Here is an 18,024-nt window from a genome sequence, read left to right on the forward strand (position 1 = left end):
TGCCTGTGTGGTTGTTGGCAGGTTTTTCTCTGTGGGACCTGGTGCTGGTGAGGTGATGTTCAGAGCTGCTTTTCTGACGTCTGGTTTTGAGCACAGGAAGCTGCCAGACTGAGAGGGAGCTCCACATCCCCACTCGTGCTGATGATATATGGGATGGCAGTTCCTCTGACACAGAAAATGACAATAGAGGTTGTTTCCTGCTATTGGAAGGGATGCGTTCTTGGAGTGGAGGTGGAGCTGCGTGTGGAGCTGGAGATAACTCCGGTTGAGATTCGTGGTGCTCGTATCTGTTTGAGGAAAGGCTCCTCAGCTGGGGCAGCCTGGGAGGGATGGGAGGAAGCTCGTGTGGGTCTGTCTGCACCTTACAGCTGTTGTAGAAGTGCCATTTGCTTTGTACTTCTGAGCAGGAAGAGGAGCATGTCCTGCTCAGCAGTAACAGCACAGCTGAGCTTTGCTCTTCTGAAGGGGGGGGATATAAGACAGATGTGAGTCCCTCCAACGTGTGCACTGATAGGTGGCTGCAAACAGGAACTTCTCTGGGAAACAACGGATAGGGCTGGAGTGCAGATTCATCCTCAAGGTGACCGAGGTCCTGAACCTCTCCTGGTCTTCAGCGTTCCTTGAAAAGCAAAGTGCCTTTAGCAGAGGGTGGATCTCTGTGGAGCCTTCCATCCCCTCAGCAGTGGGTGGATGCAGTTTGTCAGACACCTGCGTTGCACTTCCCATTGCAGTGATGGTTCTGCTCGTTCCTCTTGCCTCAGCTGCCAAGCAATCTGGAACAGAATGTTGTTTTGCAGACAGGCAGCTGCTCTGTCAGCCCGAGCGCTTCTTGCATGGCTCTGCTGTCCCTTTGTGTTTGGCCGTTCCCATGCTTTGAGTCCCACCTCCATGTCTCCTGACAGCTGGTTCTGCTCCTGGAGCCTGAGTGTGCACCGATGGGATCATCTGCATGGGGTGAAGGAGCTGCAAGAACCAGAAAGCTGGCTTCCTGGGTGTGCTAATTAGAGCCGCTGTATTTACTTTGTGCCCCATTCCATGGGGAGACATCACTTAGTTCAGGTGTGTGAAGACAGTGTATAAACCTTTGATGTGAGGCTAAATGTCTGTTGTCAATAATTCATCGCGGCTTTCTTTCCTAGCTGTGTTCTCTATCGCTGAGCCCTGGACGCTGAAGCTTCTTCTGTGCAGAGGATTGTAAAACAATTACTGTACAATTTTAAGAGCAGGATTGTTTTCCTGCCTTGCTTTCCTTCTGGCTGCGTTCTGCTCCTTGCTTGGGCAATGGGGGCTGCCCCAGTGGTTCAGCTTCATGCCTCTCCTTGGCCCCCCCACCTGTATTAACCCCCAGATCTTCCTGCAGGAATGAACACAGGCCTCACATTCCCTTTGCTATTTGGGATCTTTGTGCTGTGTCCCTGGGTATGACCCCACAATGAGCTGCTCGTGCTTTGCAGTGAGGAGCAGGGCTGGATGTGGCTGCTGTGGGCCCTGCAGAGCAGAGCTCCTTCCTTGGCAGACATCATTTTCTCCACAGATTATTCCAAAATTAATCTCATCTTATTTACTTATTTACCTCCTCCACTGTGTTGCTCTCCTCGTGTGCTGCCTGAGTGCTGTGTTTAAGCTGTCACAGCGCGGGCTCTGCTGCGCTTTGGGCTTTGATTTACTGTTGCTCTGAGTAAAAGCCAGTAATAAAATCAGCAAATAAAAGATATAACAAATGTTTTCCTCCTCTGCAGATGCTCCACGAGGCCGGAGCAGCACCCACTGTGCTGAGAGCCTGGGCAAAGCACAGCCTGCAGTGCCAGACCTCTCAGTGGGGAAGCACAGAGCTGACAGTGTGGGGTTGTGGTTTTTGAGGTGCCTGGTAACTGTGATGTTCTGTTGAGGTTTCTGATGGTAGCAGAGCACAGATTCCCATCAGTGTTTTCTGCCAGAGATTGCAGTCCTCCTTTCCCACAAGAGCACAGTGATGCTGATACTGGCTGCTCACCCACCCCAGTGTGGGGCATGGAGCACTGCCAAGCTGCGGGCAGGGCTTTGAGGGGAAAAGGTGATACCAGCAATTGCAATAAAATCATTTGCATGTATATAAAAGAAGAAAACGAAAGCTAAACCAAAGCATTGCTAATAGCATCTTGTTTTTACAAGTGATGATACCATAAATCCTGCAGTTTCTGTCTCAGGTTTGTTCCTGTGGACGCCCTGCAGGACAGCCCTGGGCACCCACCTGGGGCATCATGAGTGGCACTGAGCTCACACGTGCTGCTGTCACAGGTAATTGGCTCAGCCTCCATCACTGTCCTCTGCTGCAGCTGGAGCCAGCAGGGGCGGCTCTTAATTAAATCTCACACCGTTAGGGGGTGAAGGACGGAGCACAGCGCGTCACGAAGCAGACAGGCCTCCAGCTCTGGAAATGCCATCGGGGTTGTCAGTGAGGAGTGATGGTTCTTTCTGACACAGCCTCAATAGAGAAGCGTGCTGTGCTGAGCCTGGGCTCTCCAGGACAGCGCTGAGCTGAAGGCAGCACCCACCAAGTGTGAGTGCTGAGGAAGCTCCTGGTAATAGCTGCCTTTGGAAACCTCGTCCTTAGCTGTGCCACCTGCCCAGGGGCTTCTCCTCAAAGAAGGTACAAAGATGAGCTGCACGGCCCCAAAGGACTGTGTCCAGTGAGGCTGCTGCCTGTCTGGAGCAAGGCTGCATCGTATGTTGGCTCTCCTGTGCTCAGATGTGCCACTGAAGGGGACACGTGCCGGCTTCCTTTCCCTCAGCTCCATCGTGGTGCTTCCATCTGTCACCTGGTTTGGATCTGTGCCTCTGGTGTGTGACACAACAGGCCTGGATTGGGAGCTGGAATGGTTGGAAGAGGCTGAAGGGTGACTGCTCTCCTTGCTGGGGGGACACCAGGGGGTCCCCAGACCACTGCCCCATGGATTGGCCATAGTACTGAGTCTTGTGGTGCCTGTGAAACTGCACCACTCTGCTCGTTTCTCTGCTGGAAATAGAAAGCTTTTAGCAAAAAAGCTGAAGAGCTTTTAGAGCTGGGCTGGCAATGTGATGCACCCCTGGGATGTGGGGGGTAATAAGGGGGGAGGGAGCTGCTGCAGAGGTTGTGTGAGCATCACAGAGCAGTGCCAGGCTGTGGGGCTGCAGCATGTGCTGGGTGGTGAACATTTCAGTTCCCAAAAGCAGAGGGGACAGCTGAGCCTTGCAGCAGCATCAGAGTTTGCACTTCTGGAGCCCTTCTCTGGTGAGAGCAGTGCACCTTTCAGTGTTCTTTATGTGTCAGGAAAGCTTTTCTAAGTGCCCAAAGCTGCCATTTTATATCTATTTTTTGCTCTGCAGCCATTCATCAGCACAAAACGTGTGGCAGGAAAGAACTTCTGCTCCTGACCAAGGATGTGGTCAGCTGTGGAGCTGAGCTGAGGGTTTGAAGGCGACCCACCTGGGGAGCTGCTGATTGTGCACAGCAGGCAAGATAAAGTGCAGAGCCTCAGCACAAAGGCTGTCACGTCCCTGCAGAGCAGCTCCCACCCGGGGCCCTGCACGTGTCCTTGCTGCTGGCAGCCCAGGCCCCATGGGACCCTCTTCCTCCTCTCCTCAATCTGCCCCACGCTGTACGTGCTGATGCACAGAGAGGAGAGCTCCCAAGGGAGCCATTCTCAGGGCCACTGATGTTCTCCCCGGCATGTTGCTGAGTGCGGGGGGACCTGGCAGGGTGGGAGCTGTACAAGTGCTTTGTGTTGCCAAACTAGGTCATGCCGTGAACTCGAGTGATGTGGCAGACAGAGCTAAAAATACAGGCAGAGCCGAGCGATTCCCCAGCAGCTGTGAAGGGCTGCGGCCCCATTGGGTCAGACTTTGACCTCAATCCTGGCCCCATCCGGGATGGTCACCAGGGTCACTGGGCTGCTGTGATGGGGTGATGCAGAAGCAGGTGATGGAAATTCTCATCCTCTGCCTCTACTTTCTGCACCTGGAGCCAGATCCGTGTTGCTGGAGCTCTGCAGACGAGATTCCTTCTGACTTACCTTCCCCTGACAATGGCTCTATTTCTTTGTATTGTGTCTTTCTTGGTTGAAACGTTTCCCCATCGCTGCTGGGAAGGTGGCCTACTTTATTTCTGCCAACTGAGAGGGGGTCTGTGCACAGAGAAGATCCCAGTTGCTCTGTACAACTTCTCTGTCGCAATTATTCAGCGCCAGCCCTTCTGCTTCCAGCAGCTGTATGGAGCATCAGCTGTGTTTTGTGCTCGTTTCTCAATCAATGAAAACATTGATTAGTGTCAGGCTGGGACCAAATCCCTCAGAATCCCTCTAAATCATCTCTGTGCGCTGATGACTCCTTGTTTGGAGATGGGTTTGCAGCTCTCCATCCATTAAATGGGGGCTTTATTGAGATTGTATGGAGCTAAATTCGTAATTAGGGTGTCATATGATATCAAGTCAAGCGCACTGCCAAAAGCTGAGCAAATAATGGCAACATGGGAACCTTTATCTACAAACTTGCAATTTTCTCTCAGGATGAAGGAGGCTCCTTTGCTGTTTCCCATCAGAGCACATGGGTTGGTCTATTTTTAATCCTCAAATTCAATGTTAATTGAATCCCATGTCTCCATTCTTTGGTCTGAGCGTTGTTCCGGCCCAGCTCACCATTACTGCAGGCAGAGCACTGAGCTGAGCTGCCATCTCCAACATGGCCATGATGGAGGGAAACACCAAAATGCTGCTTTCCTGGCTCTGCTCAGCTCTTTATGTCTGGAAGAGTTATTTCTTCTTTCAGCCTCTGCTCATAGGCTGCACTTCTGCACCGTGTTCCTGGTGTCCCTTCGTGCCCAGCTGGCCCTGAACACATGTGCAGCTCCCATGGGATCATCCCTGTGGTGCCCAGAGCTGCTTCTGCTTCTTGTCATTAGTGTAGGCTCAGGTTTGCACTTCAGGCCACAGAGGAGCTGTGGAAGGCCCTGTAAATACAAACACTCAATATGGCAAACCTCAGATCTCTTTTCCTCACCTCCCTTTCAGCTTCTCACTCCTTCTGCCATAACCATCACAAATAGTTTCCTTCCGCCCACCAGGAGGGAAAGGCTAAATGCATCCCTTCCCATCCTCCAGCTGAGCTCTCTGAGTCATCTTCCCTGTGCATTTCTGCCTTCTCTCTTTGTTCCTTGGCCTCGCTCTCTGCAGGATCAGCTCATGGCTGCCTCTCCCTTGCAGAGCCCCACACCAGGCAGAAGTGTAGAGCAAGACGGGCTGTGCAGAACACGAGTGCTGCATTCCCAACCCTGCCTGAATCCTAACAGTAATAGAAAACTTGGTGTGGTTTGCATATGAGCTTTTGGTACTGGGTTGTAATGCCTGTGAGATCTGGATGGAGACATCAAGATTTCAGCCAGCAGAGTAATAGCTAATTGAGTGTATTTCAATCATAAGATCCACAGAAGGAAAGCAAACCCCACAGAGTAGAAGGAAATTGCATCTTAGAGTAATTTGAATGTGGGTAGATAATTAGGCCTATTTTTCATGGGAACATTTGTTGGGCAAGATAATGAAAAGGCCGGCAACATAATTTTCTTTAAGTAGTGTGATGCCTCTCACTAGGGATGGGCAGAGCTGGGGCTGCTGCTGCAGTGCAGGGGGAGCCTGGGGAGGCATTGCTGCCCAGAGGGGCTGTTTCATGGCAGTGTGAGCTGAAACCATCCTCTTCACATCTAATATCAGCTCAGAGAAAGCTGGTGAGGATCCGGCAACGGCTCTTGGATAAGAGGGCAAAATAGATCCCACAGCTTCATCATCTCCCTCTCACTCAGAATGTCAGCCACAGCAAAGTCTGCTCTTGTGAAGCCAGACAGACCTGGGCCAATTTAGCACTAATATGGGAATATCCCATTGGGAAACCAGGTTTAAAAGAGTTCCTGCTCTGAGTCATCATCTGACCCCATCTGGAAGGGCTGACAAAGCAGCTCCATAGTGACTCTGTGGCTGGGGTTCAAGCGAGATGCAGCCTGGCTGTCCATGCCCATGAAATCCCTTGTGCCAGAAGATGATGCTGGTGCTGGGATTTTCCCTGAGCATTGGCTGCACCCACTCCAGAAGTGTGCACCAGCCCTTGTATCCCCCCTTCCTCCCTCCCAGGTTATAGCTGTGAGTGGATAGCAAAGCTCCTGTTTCAGTTGTGGGATAGAAAGGTTCTGCTTGTCCACATCTTCATTTGTTAAATTGTTAAGTACAAATTCCCCCTTCCAAATCTCCACTGTGAAATAGAGCTGCTTCTTTCTTGGCCTTGCTGCAGACTTTGCTGCCTTGTGCAGGAGCAGGCAGGTAATACAAAATAATGCTCGGCTGCTTTATAATGCTGGCAGAATGAGAAGGCTTGGGCAAGTGCAAAGACTGGGAGGATGGAGGATGGAGGATGGAGGAGAAGGTTCCCTCTCTGTAACCCTGGGTGAGTAATCAAGGTCTAACACGGTCTGACTTCCCCTCCTGCCAACACTGTACTCATTAGTGTGTCTGGGCTGGTATCTGTCACATAACAGAAAGAAAGGCTGAGAGGTGTATCCAGCCCGGATAATTACTGATTAGATCTTTAACTAAAAATAGCTGGGTAAGAGTTGGCCTTAAGACGGGTCTGAGTGTTCTGTATCCCAGCTGGTTCAGAATGATCAGAACTATCTTTGGGACCGTGTTTGAACAAGCTCTTATTTTCCAATGCCAAGTGCACGGCTGTTGAGGAACAGCTCTGTCCAAGCGAATCTGCTCCAAGCAAAACCACAATTCTTGGCTGGCTCCAACTCATGAACTATCGATATTGCTCCTGTGATGTATTGCTTCATTTCACTTTGGGGAGAGTTATTTACTTACAGTGCCTCATTAGAGCCAGGCTCCTAATCGATGAATTCAACAGGAACATCTCAAAGTGACCACATTAACCAAGTGGGGAGGTAACTGGGTGATAGTTTAGTGACCTCCTGGTTTGTTTGAGCTCATGCTTTGTCCTGGTTTTATGCTTTACACGCTGCAATGTTGCTGCCCACGAGACTCCTGGGTTTACACTAAACCCAAAGGCAGCCACCAGCCTGTGGAGCAGCTCGGGAAGGGATGAGATCCAGGTGAATGTGGGAGAAAAGGACGTTTATGAGGACGAGGATCAGAGCAGAGCCCAGCGCTGAGCTCTGCACCTGCGGCTGTTCTCCCGTCTGCCTATCTCTGTAACTATCTAGACTGGATGTTCTGAGCCATTTTATTACTTAGTTCCTCACTATCATGTGGTCCTTGTATAAATCTTCACGGTGTCTCATGTATTATGACTCTGAATGCCTCAGCATCAGCAGCAAGTTCTTTTTTTCAATCCATTTTCAAGATTCTTGTTCCCATTTGGTTTTTATACTTTAGACGGCCAGGACACACATTCTTTTGCTCGTTTAGACAGAAATTACTTTTCTAAGCTCTAAAAGGCTGCATCCTTCATATCTGAAAGCCACCAGCCCTTCTCAACTCAGCTTATCTTAGCCCTAACAAGGCAGAGGACTCGGGATCTCACACCAGACTAACACACGTCTTTTGCTTTGCAAGGATTCTGTGATACCAGATTTTCCAAGCATGACACATTGATGTAGATAAAAATCATCAGTGGCTGGGATGGATTTTGCCTGTCTCAGGTTTTGAGTATTTCACCTTCACCGGTGGAAGGAGCAGAGCATTTCTCTGATGGCTGTGGTTGGTTTTGAAGCAGTTTTGGGGTGTGCTCCCCTCACATGGAGTGAGCTCAGCAGGGAGCCCCACCAGAGGAGGTTTGGGGTGTGGGCAGAGGGACTGCGATGCTCTCTGCCTCCTCGGCCTGTTTGCCTACATGCATCTGGAAGGCCTGTTGCCATGGAGAAGTGATGGGGAACCGTCTGCCTGGCTCGCCTGACTCTTTTCCTAGCACGAAGTAAAGGCATTTCGCCAGCTTTAATGAGCTGTAGGCGCTTGGCACAATGGCTGCACCCCCATCTTTGTCACACTGGGCTGCCTGAACCCCCAGACACCAGGAGAAACCTGAAAGCAAAGAGGAAACCTGAAGTGCAGGTGGGGAAAGGAGCAGAGAGCAAGATGGAAACTGCAGGGAGATGGGCCATTGCCTGCAGGGACCAAGGAGGGATGGAGCAGGGCCCCCCACAGGGGTGAACGAGCACTGGATGTGAATTGCAACAAGGGGAATTCTGTTCAGTCATGGCAAAAATCCTTCCCTGTGGGACTGCCATAGCCCTGAGATGGACATGGGGAGCTCTGAAATCCAGCCAAGCTCTGGGCAGTGCCTTGAAGTGGGCCCTGCCTTGAGCATCACTGAGTGGTGGATGAGGGCGAGTTTGAAAGAGCTCCAGAGGGGCAAAATGTGGGACACTGTGGCCGGAAAGTGGGGTGAAGGTGGAGACATCCCTCTCATGTTCTGGGACTGTCAGTACTGAGCACTGTGAAGTGCTGGGTGTTCATGTAGATCTGGGGGGGTTACGTCAGGGTTAGAGTAGAAAGGTCTGTTGGTTTTCTTCTTTTTTAGAGCAGCGTTTTCTACCGCAGGCAAAATATTTAAATATCGTGAAATGAAGAGTATTTTTTTTCCTCCAATTATCTGGTACAAAGAAAAGTGGGAGTAAGGACAGTGAAAGGTTTGGGCTGTGGCAGCGTGCACACCTCTAAAGGGGCATTTCTGAGCTGGCAGCAGCATTAATAAGGCACACAGGACTGAGGCACACCTGCCCTACCTGCTCTCTGATATCAGCACATGGTGTGACCAGCATTTATCACCTCATCACTTAGTTCATCCCTGGGTCACAGCTGAGCCCCGCTCATCCTGCTTGGGCTGCAAACCCCATGGGAACAGTGATGTCAGTACAGGCAGCCCTTACAAGTGAGCAGGGCACGGTGACCAGCTCTCGTGGTGGCACTGATGGAGAGGCTGACGTCATTTAGCACCTCTCCTTCAGTCTAAGCTAAAAAGATTCATTCAACACGTGGGAACTTTGTCTCTCACGGCTGGTTTCTAAGCAGAGATTCATTTCTGCACATCTGCTGTTCATGGTGCCTTGCTCCTCTGCCCATGTGACAGAACCCAGGCACTGAGATCCTTGTGTCCATACGCAGCAGAGCAGTGGGGTTTTCTGCTCCCTAACTGATTTTGCTTCCCAAGTTGTAGATTAACAGAACCAGATAATTGCAAGAACAAGAAATTACATTTATTTTCTTGCAGATTTGAATTAATGGGTGACAAGGCTGAAGTGTTTCCTAGATTTTCTGTCTCTTCCATAGAAGGTCCCTGAAGGACAGTGAGCACGAGCCCGTGCCTGGGTACAGAGAAAACAACACGGACTGTCCTGAGTTGGAACAGACCCATAAGGATCATTGAGCCCAACTCCTGGCTCTGCAGCCCAAAATCAGGCCGTGTGTTGGAGGCGTCCAGCTGCTTCTTGAGCTCTGACCATCACAACTTCGGGCCCTCGGGTTCTATCGCTGTCACCATTGCGGCCACCAGCACCTTCCCATCCTCGGAGCAGCGTTAAAGCTGACGATGTGCGCCGTGCAGGTCGCGTGTTGAGCAGCAGCACCGAGTGTGCAACTCGGGAGCCCGTCACCGCCCTCTCCGGCTTTGCTTTGTTACGGAGCATCCACCCGGGGTCGGGACATCATCGATCCCATCAGCGGAGGGCGACGCTTTGATGCCAAACGGCCCGACACGGAGCCGCGCATCCCGGGGGGCAGCACCGCCTCACACCTTAGCGGAGCCCGCAGCCCCTCGGGCCGCCCGCCATGATGTCAGGAGGAGGAGGAGGAGGAGGAACGGCCAAATATAGCGGCGCTTCCTGGGCGTCCGGCCGCGCCCCGTCCCTCCCTCCTGCCGCAGTCAATGAGCAGACGGCGGCCGAGGCGGAGCGCCGCACTCGCCGGGGGCAGCGGGGCGGCATGGCGGGGCGCTGACACAACGAGCGGCCCCGGCCCCGCCGCGGCATGGGCGGCCTCGGGCTCGTGCGATGAGCGCTCCCCCGGCCGTCATCCCCCGTGCGAATATGGGCACAGCCGTGTCCAAAAGGAAAACGCTGAGGAACGAGGCCATGTCGTCGGTGGCGGCCAAAGTGAGGTGGGTGGTGGGATGGAGCGGGGGCTGCGGGTCTCACGGTGCCCCCGGGGCTGAGCCGTGTGTGCGGGTCCCCGCTGCGCGACCTGCACCGTACGAGGCTCCGGCAGAACCGGAGCGTTGCGGGGCTCTGCGGAGCGGATCTGGCGGCGCCGGGGCTTTGTGATCCGTCGGTCCGCTCGGTGGCTTTTAATCGGTTGAAATGCCACCCCTACAAGGGCTCCCGTTCCGCTGCGTGGGAAACCTGCTGCGGGAACATCGCACGGCCCTGGGAGACACACTGCAGACCCATCGCATCTGCCCTGCTCTGCAGTGCCCGGAGCCGCCGTGCTGAGCAGCGGGAGCTTTGGGCTCCGTGCTTGTGCCTGTCGTGCTTTCATGCCTTGCGGCGCAGGGCTTTGCTGGCTGTGGGTGCCCGTAGTGCTTATGAGAGTCAGACGTAGGACATCATAGTAAACCTGTTTGTCCGTGTCTGTGCTTGAGTTCGTAAAGCCGTAACGGCGGAGCTGTGCCCGCTGCTGGGAAGGACGGAGCCGACCCTCCTGCCTCACTGCAGCGTGTGTCAGTGCGTGGAACGGCTCTTAGGGACCTTCCAGCACAGCCTTGTACCGGGCAGGTCTGTGCGGGGCTCTGCTGTGTCCACACGAGCTGTGTGCTCTGCTGAGGAAAAAAGGGAAGAAATAAACTTTTCAGCTGTGTTACGTAACCTCCTTTGTGTCAGAACTGCTCTGGAACAGCCTGGAGTCATGTGTAGGGCTTGATCTGCTTCTGACATCCATCACCTCTGCGAGGCTGGGGCTCAGTGTTACGGCATCTCACTGTGGATGGAAGGTCTCGGGGCTTGAAGGGAGCACCACCACCGAAGCTGTCTGTGCTGTCTGTGCTGTCTGTGCGGTGCTGACCTTTTGTGTGGCACCTTCTGGAGTCCATCTGGAGAAAGCTGTCCAGGCAGAACCTGGGACTTCTCCCTGTGTTGCAGTGCTCTGTGTTCATAGCTGGGAACGTGAGCGCCTTCGGTGCTGTTCAGAGGTTCAGCTGTGAGATTCTTTTTGGCAGATGTCAGCCAGGTGGTTAGAAACGAATGACATAAAACGCACCTTGAGTGCTGTAATGGGGCTCTGGGAGGAGGATTAGACAGCCAGTCACACAAACAACATATTCTGTAATAGGCGAGAAGATTTCAAATGGTAGCGTGGGTGTCTGAGAGCAGCGAGCGCATTTGGAATGCAACTGCCCACATCAGGATGGGCACATAGTACTCGTGTAGTGTGAAATCTGCAGAGTCCAGCTCCTGCTTTGCTGTGTGTGTGCTGCAGCCACTGACAGGCGGCTGCTGCTGCTGCGTGGGAGCTCCAAGGTGTCTGGTGGGGGTGAGTCGTGGTGCTTAGACCAGAGGGGTTGGGTGGGTGGGCTGCACAACATGAGGTCTCAGTGGGGTGGTCAGGTTGGCCATTGCGCAGCGCTGCTGGGTGTCTCCCTGTTCGTTCCCCATTTAGAAATGCCCAATTGAAAAAGCCTTTGGGGAGGGCAGGGAATGCAGAGTGCCTGGTATTGCTCCTTTGTGTGAAGGTGATGCTGGTGTGGAGCGAGCACTGCTGGTTTGCCTCTGTCCCGTGTGTGTCAGCCTCTGCCTCGTGCAGTCACAGCCATCCTCAGCATTTCTACAGCATCCACCTGCTGGAAGGTTTCTCCAAGCTTCCCAGTGCACACTGTCTCTTCTCTGCCCTGAGTTCTCTTTCTGCATCCCACATCCTCATCTCATTTCTTTACTGAGAGGGCTTTGCAGGATGGTAGGTAATACATACAGATAGGCTGCTCTGCCCTTCCCCAGAGGGCTTGGATCACCTGCATGGGTAAAGCTGCTGCAACAACCTGGCCCCCACAGTTTCATGTGGGCAGTTCTGGGGCCTTGCATTTGTGCTGCAGGAAGAAATGCTCTGGGGTTGTATCTCAGCTCCTCCTGAGCTCCGCTCTGTTTGTATTTCACCTGGGGTGGGTGACTTTTTCAAAGGAAAAAAATCACATCCTGAGATGCACTGCAAAGTCCAAACAGCTGCTGCTGTATTTTTATTGCATGCAGCTGGAGTGTGTGTGCACATTTACCCCTCTCGCTGAGCAGGGAGCGTCGTTTGTTTGCTGCTGTGAGGGATGTGATCCAAGCAGGAGCTGCAAACTCCCCAGCTTCTTCAATTAAAATCTCTGCAGAGCTGCTCAGGGGATCTCCTGTCCCAGGAGAATTCATTAAGCTCCACGCAGCGTGCTGTATGTTAGGACTTTGCCCTTATTTTTGAGGAGCTATGTAATAGTTGCTCTGTTTTAGCATCATTGAGGGCATCCATGGTGCTGTGCCTTTGGTTTCTGCAGTCCCGTCCTCACCTGAGGAAGCTGCAGCACACAGCTCCAGTCCCACAGCCTGGACATGGTGCTGGCTCAGCAGCATTGCTTTGCTCAGGTTTGAGCTGTGGGATCTTGCAGTCGTGCTGTTCCTTTCATGTGTGTGCTGTTTTTCTTTGCCTTGCAGCTTTTGGGGCATGCCCGTGGATGGCAGGGATGTGTCCTTGTCCTTGTGTTGTGACCTTGGTGCTGCCCCTGTGCCAGCAGCTCTGGCTGCTGTGATCTGGGCATCTGCGTGTTCCCATCAGACCTGAGAAGCATCGGACACGCTCTCCTTGGCTTCCTCAGCGTGCCTTCAAGGGCAGAGATGAACCAAAGCCTTTAGAAGCAGCTCTCTTTATCCTCACTGCCTTTGTCCCTACCGAACGATGCTGATGTCCCAGACGTGGCAATAAACTGCTGCAGCTCCGCTTGGTGTTGCCCTGGTCTGTAGCTTTCTTGTCAGGGGTCCAGCAGTGCTTGCAGAGGACATGAGGCTTCTGCTGGGTGTTCCAGAACTTCTCCTTGGTATAGTTAGCACAGCACATCCGTGAGTTGGGTATGAGTGTCAGGACTTTGGTGTTTGCCCCTCAGAGAGAGGAGAATTCTGCCTCACTCCCCCTTTGCTGACTGCTGAGGCCAGAGGGTGCTTTAAAACAAGTCCACAGAGGCTCAGGAGGTGTCTGTCCTGTGCTGATGAGACACCGATGTACCTGAGTGCACTCCTTACCTCGGGTTTCTTACTGCAGAGTCATTTCTGGCTTAGATCGGGGCTCTTAGTGGAGTCTGGATTCCTTTTTTCTGCTTTGAGTTTTCCCATGGATGGTCTGAACTCTCATGTTTTGGTTACCTGCTCTGTTCTGTCTCCTCCTGTCAGAGCACTGTAAATAGAAATTCCTCCGAGATGGTCCAGACTTTGACTTCAGCATCTCAGCATTGCTTTTCCTTTTCCCAAGGGTGGCAGTTTTTCTGTTACTTCACTATTGCAGAATGCCAACTTTTGTCAGCGTGATGCTGCCATTGGGTTTAACCGCTATGAACATCAGTGTTTTCTGTGTGATAGAGCTGTTAACGATGGGCATGTTGTGGTGTTCCCAGGGCTGCTGTTGGTTCTCAGTGTGCATGAGGAGCTGTTTGCTCTTTTCTCTTTTCCGTGCAATACTTCTCAATACTCTGAGTTCTGCTTATCCTGCTGCAGTGCTCGGAGTGTAGTTACCGCAGCACTTCCATGTATTTCTGAGTGTTTTGATACAATCTGCTCACTCATGTCAGTGTCAGGTTAATGGAATGCATAAATTTCTGTGCATCAATTTCCCGTATCTGCCAGCACGTATCAAGGCTCCTTTTATCCCGTTGATGTGATTATTTCAGAGACGTAAAGGCTATTCCGTACTCATCACACTGTAATTGATATCTCCGTTAATTGGCGGCTTTCCTCCTTCTAGCAAATGTTTGTCTAAACCTTCTCTGCTTCTCTGCCAGATCTCAGTCTGTTTGTCTTCCAGACACGGCTCCAGCCCTGACACCAGCACTGAGTGCTGAGATGCCTGCAGAAGGGGGGCTGCCTTTGCCTGTGTTGTCCCATCCCACCCTCCACACTCTGGAAGTAGCTCTGTTGGAGGAGAAGCCAAAGAAGATGGTGGTGTTTCCTTTGGGGCACAGGCAGCATTCCTTGCTGGTTGTGCTCAGTAGCTCTGTACACCCAGGCAGTGGGACCTGGTTGATGTCCGGGTAAATCAAGCTGTTATGTGCAGGTCTGATCTGCCATTAAAATGAAAACCTCCCTCTAGATGAGTCAGGGCTGAACTTGTGTCATCAGCTGACTGCCCCTCAATAGCTACCTGCACATTTGTATGCTGCTTTCACAGTGTCACACATGCAGGGCTCCTCTCCTTGTGCCCATGGAAGGCACCTTGCACTTCACGCAAGTGAAACAAGTTTCTTTTTTCCATCTCTTGCAGGTTAAATCATGTGTCTCTCCAGCCCAGCAGCAGGGTTACTGTCCAGTGCCATCAGTGAGGCTGCTGGACTTTGGCTATGGTGGCTGAGATACAGAATAAAGCAGTTACCAGCCGCTTGAGTTTTGCTCTGGCTTTATTTCGATCATGTCATCACACAGGCAGGGAAAGGGGGTGGATAGCACGTTAATGATGCTGGCAGGTGCTGGCAAACTGGGGTGAGTGGGCACAGCAAGGGCAGGGAAGGAGGGCGGGAGGCTTGGCAAGGTGAGGCCAGGCATAAGGAGTGAGCGTGGCCATCCGAGTCCTCTTGGCAAGAGGCACGTGTGGGCATCTGTGGGAGACCTGCTGAGGAACAGCCTTAGTGGCACTTGAGAGGCAGAAATGTAGAAGGGAACCACTGAGATAATAGGCAAACAATTAGTCTGGAGTTTGCAGTGTAATTGGCTGGAAAACCCCCATTGCACATTGTGCTGTGCAGGCTTCGCTGGCTTATTAACTGTCACTGGAGAGCTGTGATCAGGCATCCAGGGCTGTTTGTTCTTAGGCTGACCAGCAGCACAAGGAGCAGTGCAGTGTGATGGCAGGGACGGAGCTGTGGGCTCAGCTGGTGTTGGCAGCACGTTTCTGAGTAGCCCTGTGCTCCTCACCTGTGCTTCTGCTCTGTGATGAGAAGCTGCAGCCACTCAGAGTCCTTGGCTTGACTTCCCAGGGAGGTGGGCACCTGGTTGTGAGTCTCCACCCAGTATTTATATGAGGGAATGCATGCCTTGACCTTGCCTTTCCTGTGTGGGCTGAATGCAGAGAGCTCCCAGGCTGGAATATTTGTGGGTTTGCTCTCTTGATGTGTCATAGGGGTTGAACTCACCCTGCCTGGTTGAGCTGCAATATATTCCAGTAAAATCTCAGTAATTCACGGAACCTAAATCTATTGAAGAACCAGCCACTGCAGCTGGTTTCAATTGGTGTCACCTGAAGCTGGGGGGAAAGACAGCAGTGTGTTGAACTGCTCCTTCTTTCCTTGGATTTCACCCACTGTCCATCTCTTCTTTCTCTCACTGCTGCTGTTGGTGATGCTTGGATGCACAGAGCAGCAAGGGCTTTTGGAGAATACCTTTCACAGAATCATCCCGAAGGCAGAAATGGCTCAGGTAAGTGATGGCCTACGTTGCTTTTATCTGCATGTGCATGCACCTATTTATGAGTGTGCCTTAGAACTGTCATAAAGTCACCCCTCAGGCTGATGTCCTTGGATGACGCTTCAGCTGGAGAATGAAAAGCTGCACCACACAGGAGGGTTCTGCACTCGTTTGTTACTCCCAGGTCTTGCTTTCACTGAGGAATAAAGAACACTATGAGTTGAGGTTCGTGAGTTGACGTGCACAGTGTATGTGCAGCAATCTGTCTTTGCTGGCAGAGGGAACCTTTGGATTTCTTCCTGGGGTTTTCTTCAGCAGGGGTTAAAATGTGATTTGCCTCGTCAGGTTGAGGACACCGACCTGTGCTGATGTATTAATTTATTACACACAGATTGTCCCTGTCAGCCTGCAGTGGGTTCTGCTGGGGGCACCTAATGGGGCTGTGCCTTCTCTGGGAGGGAAGAAAACAGTTTAAATTTGCTACAAAAGGCTCTACAGGAAATCTGGTGTGGATACACAGCAGGGTGTCCTGTAGTGCTGGGCTCTTCCATGGGGGTAAATGTATCAAATAGAATGCAACATAGAGTGATGTTTACCTCCTATGTAAACCATATGTTTATTTAGGCCTGTACAAGTAGAAACAGTTTCTTATTCAAAGATCAAGCCCAGCTATGCTGGTGTACATCAACCAGGTGGAGTCCCTGCCTTTTTCCTTGGACCTGCTCTCATGACCTTCAAGTTGTCCTTGCCTAAATTGTACTAATATTGAGAGTAGAAGAGCTTAAAGACAAAATCCTGCTGTTTTCTTTGGGATACGTATCCTTTTCCTTGAGAAACTCCAGTGACACGTTACTTACTGACAGTGTTTGGTGTAAGAATGACCCGTGGTGGTGGGGGGGGGGAGAGGAGAGCAGGAGGAGGCTGGGGGTCAGTGCAGCTGAGTCTGTGGTGAGGCAGAGGGGAGGTGAAGGTTGGACAGGCTTCAGAGATGTTCCTGAATGGTGAAAGCAGCCTTTATCAAGGCTATTTTTGCAGCTGGTTCTGTGCTTTCCTGCGGGGAAAGCAGGAATTCCTATTTGGATCCAAGTAAATTTAATTACCCTAGATAAGAACTGAGCAGGGAGAGGTTCACATGAACATACCCAAATCCTTTGTGGGATCCTTCAGCACTGAATGGGAAATAAATTAATAAAACTCTGGAAATGAATCCAAATGTTTATAGAAAAGGGGGGAAAAATACTTTTACAGCCCTCTACTGAAATTCTGCAGCATTTCTATGTAACTAACTATGGGAGAATGGCTGCTCTCCTATAAACAAGTTGGACGTGGAAAATCTGTCTCCCTTTTCTTCATCCCTATTGTGCAGTATGGGGAGAAATCAGCTCTTCCTGCAGAAACCCTGTGCCCCTCAGCACTGCTTTATGAGTTCCTGAATGCTCCGTCTTTGTCTCAGCAGGGTGTGTGAGCTCTGTATGGTTAGCTTAGATCTGATGAGTCCCATGGAACAAATGGAGGGTCTCCCACATCAGTTGAGGATGGAGCATTCATTGCACAAGGTACAGAGGGTGGCAGAGTGCTGTAGGGTGTACGTGTAGCAGGAGGACGGTGAGGAGGAGAGTTTGTTGGTTACAGTTCCTGATTATTCCTGACAGGGACCTGAGAGCATCAGGTTTTAGAAGTACTGCAATTAGCCCTGGGAAGTCCTCAGTGCTTTATGCTGGAGGAGGTTTCTCTGGGTGGCTCAGGAGGAACATGGCTTTAGTGTAGGAATGGATGTCCCTTGTGACAGACTGGGAGGAAAGACTCACTTTCACTGTGGTTATTAGCAAAAACAACATGGCTGCTGGGAGCACTTTGCATCGGCACAGACCAAAATTAATCATTACCTGAAAATGGAATCGACTTCATTTTTAAGTTCAAACAAGTCATCTGCACTTCTTCTCTTTATTTATACGCAACATTTCAGCCATCTGTGGAAACACTGAAGATGGAATGAGAAAGGAGCAGTAGGTCTGTCCCAGCTGTCCCAGTGCATTCCCTTGCGGCCTGGATTCAAGTCCAGCAAAAGGATGTAGAATCTCACCTTCCAGCCTCAGACAGTGCAGGGATGGTGTGGAGGTGTCCTCAAACCCACTGCACAATGTGCTGGTTGTGAAGTGAGCAGGAGCGTAGGTTGGGGTGTTACCATGGGGATGCTGTGCTGGTGGGAGCTGCCTTTTGCTCTGTTGGGTCGTGCCTGGCAGGAGCAGTTTTGTCTGCTCACATTAACGTTGCCGGCCAATCTGAAAGGTTACAGGGGGAGTCATGGTGAGGTTCAGTGCCAACAGCTTCTTCAGCAGTTTGTAGCTCTGAAGTCTAATTGGAACAATTCTGTCATATTTAAGTGACCTCCTGTTTTCTCAGAGCTGTTCCCTTGCTGAAGCAGCCCTTGCCTTTTCACTGCCTTC

General features: G+C 51.6%; 1 protein-coding gene across 8 annotated transcripts in view; it reads left to right on the plus strand.

Moving 5' to 3' along the window:
- The first annotated feature begins 9,866 nt into the window (after window positions 1-9,866).
- Window positions 9,867-18,024, plus strand: part of NSMF (NMDA receptor synaptonuclear signaling and neuronal migration factor) — a 32,132-nt gene continuing 23,974 nt past the window's right edge. For 4 of the 8 annotated variants that reach the window (XM_015878669.2, XM_015878673.2, XM_015878674.2 and 1 more), the window contains exons 1-2: window positions 9,867-10,110; window positions 15,528-15,589. In XM_015878669.2, coding sequence (XP_015734155.1) covers window positions 10,004-10,110; window positions 15,528-15,589 — 169 coding nt within the window. In that variant the 5' untranslated portion in view covers window positions 9,867-10,003. The remainder of the gene's footprint in view (window positions 10,111-15,527; window positions 15,590-18,024) is intronic. The other 4 variants (XM_015878671.2, XM_015878672.2, XM_015878675.2 and 1 more) reach the window with 2 other exon arrangements.

This window comes from Coturnix japonica, chromosome 17 (genome assembly GCF_001577835.2).
Source record: "Coturnix japonica isolate 7356 chromosome 17, Coturnix japonica 2.1, whole genome shotgun sequence".
Classification (NCBI taxonomy): Eukaryota; Metazoa; Chordata; class Aves; order Galliformes; family Phasianidae; genus Coturnix; species Coturnix japonica.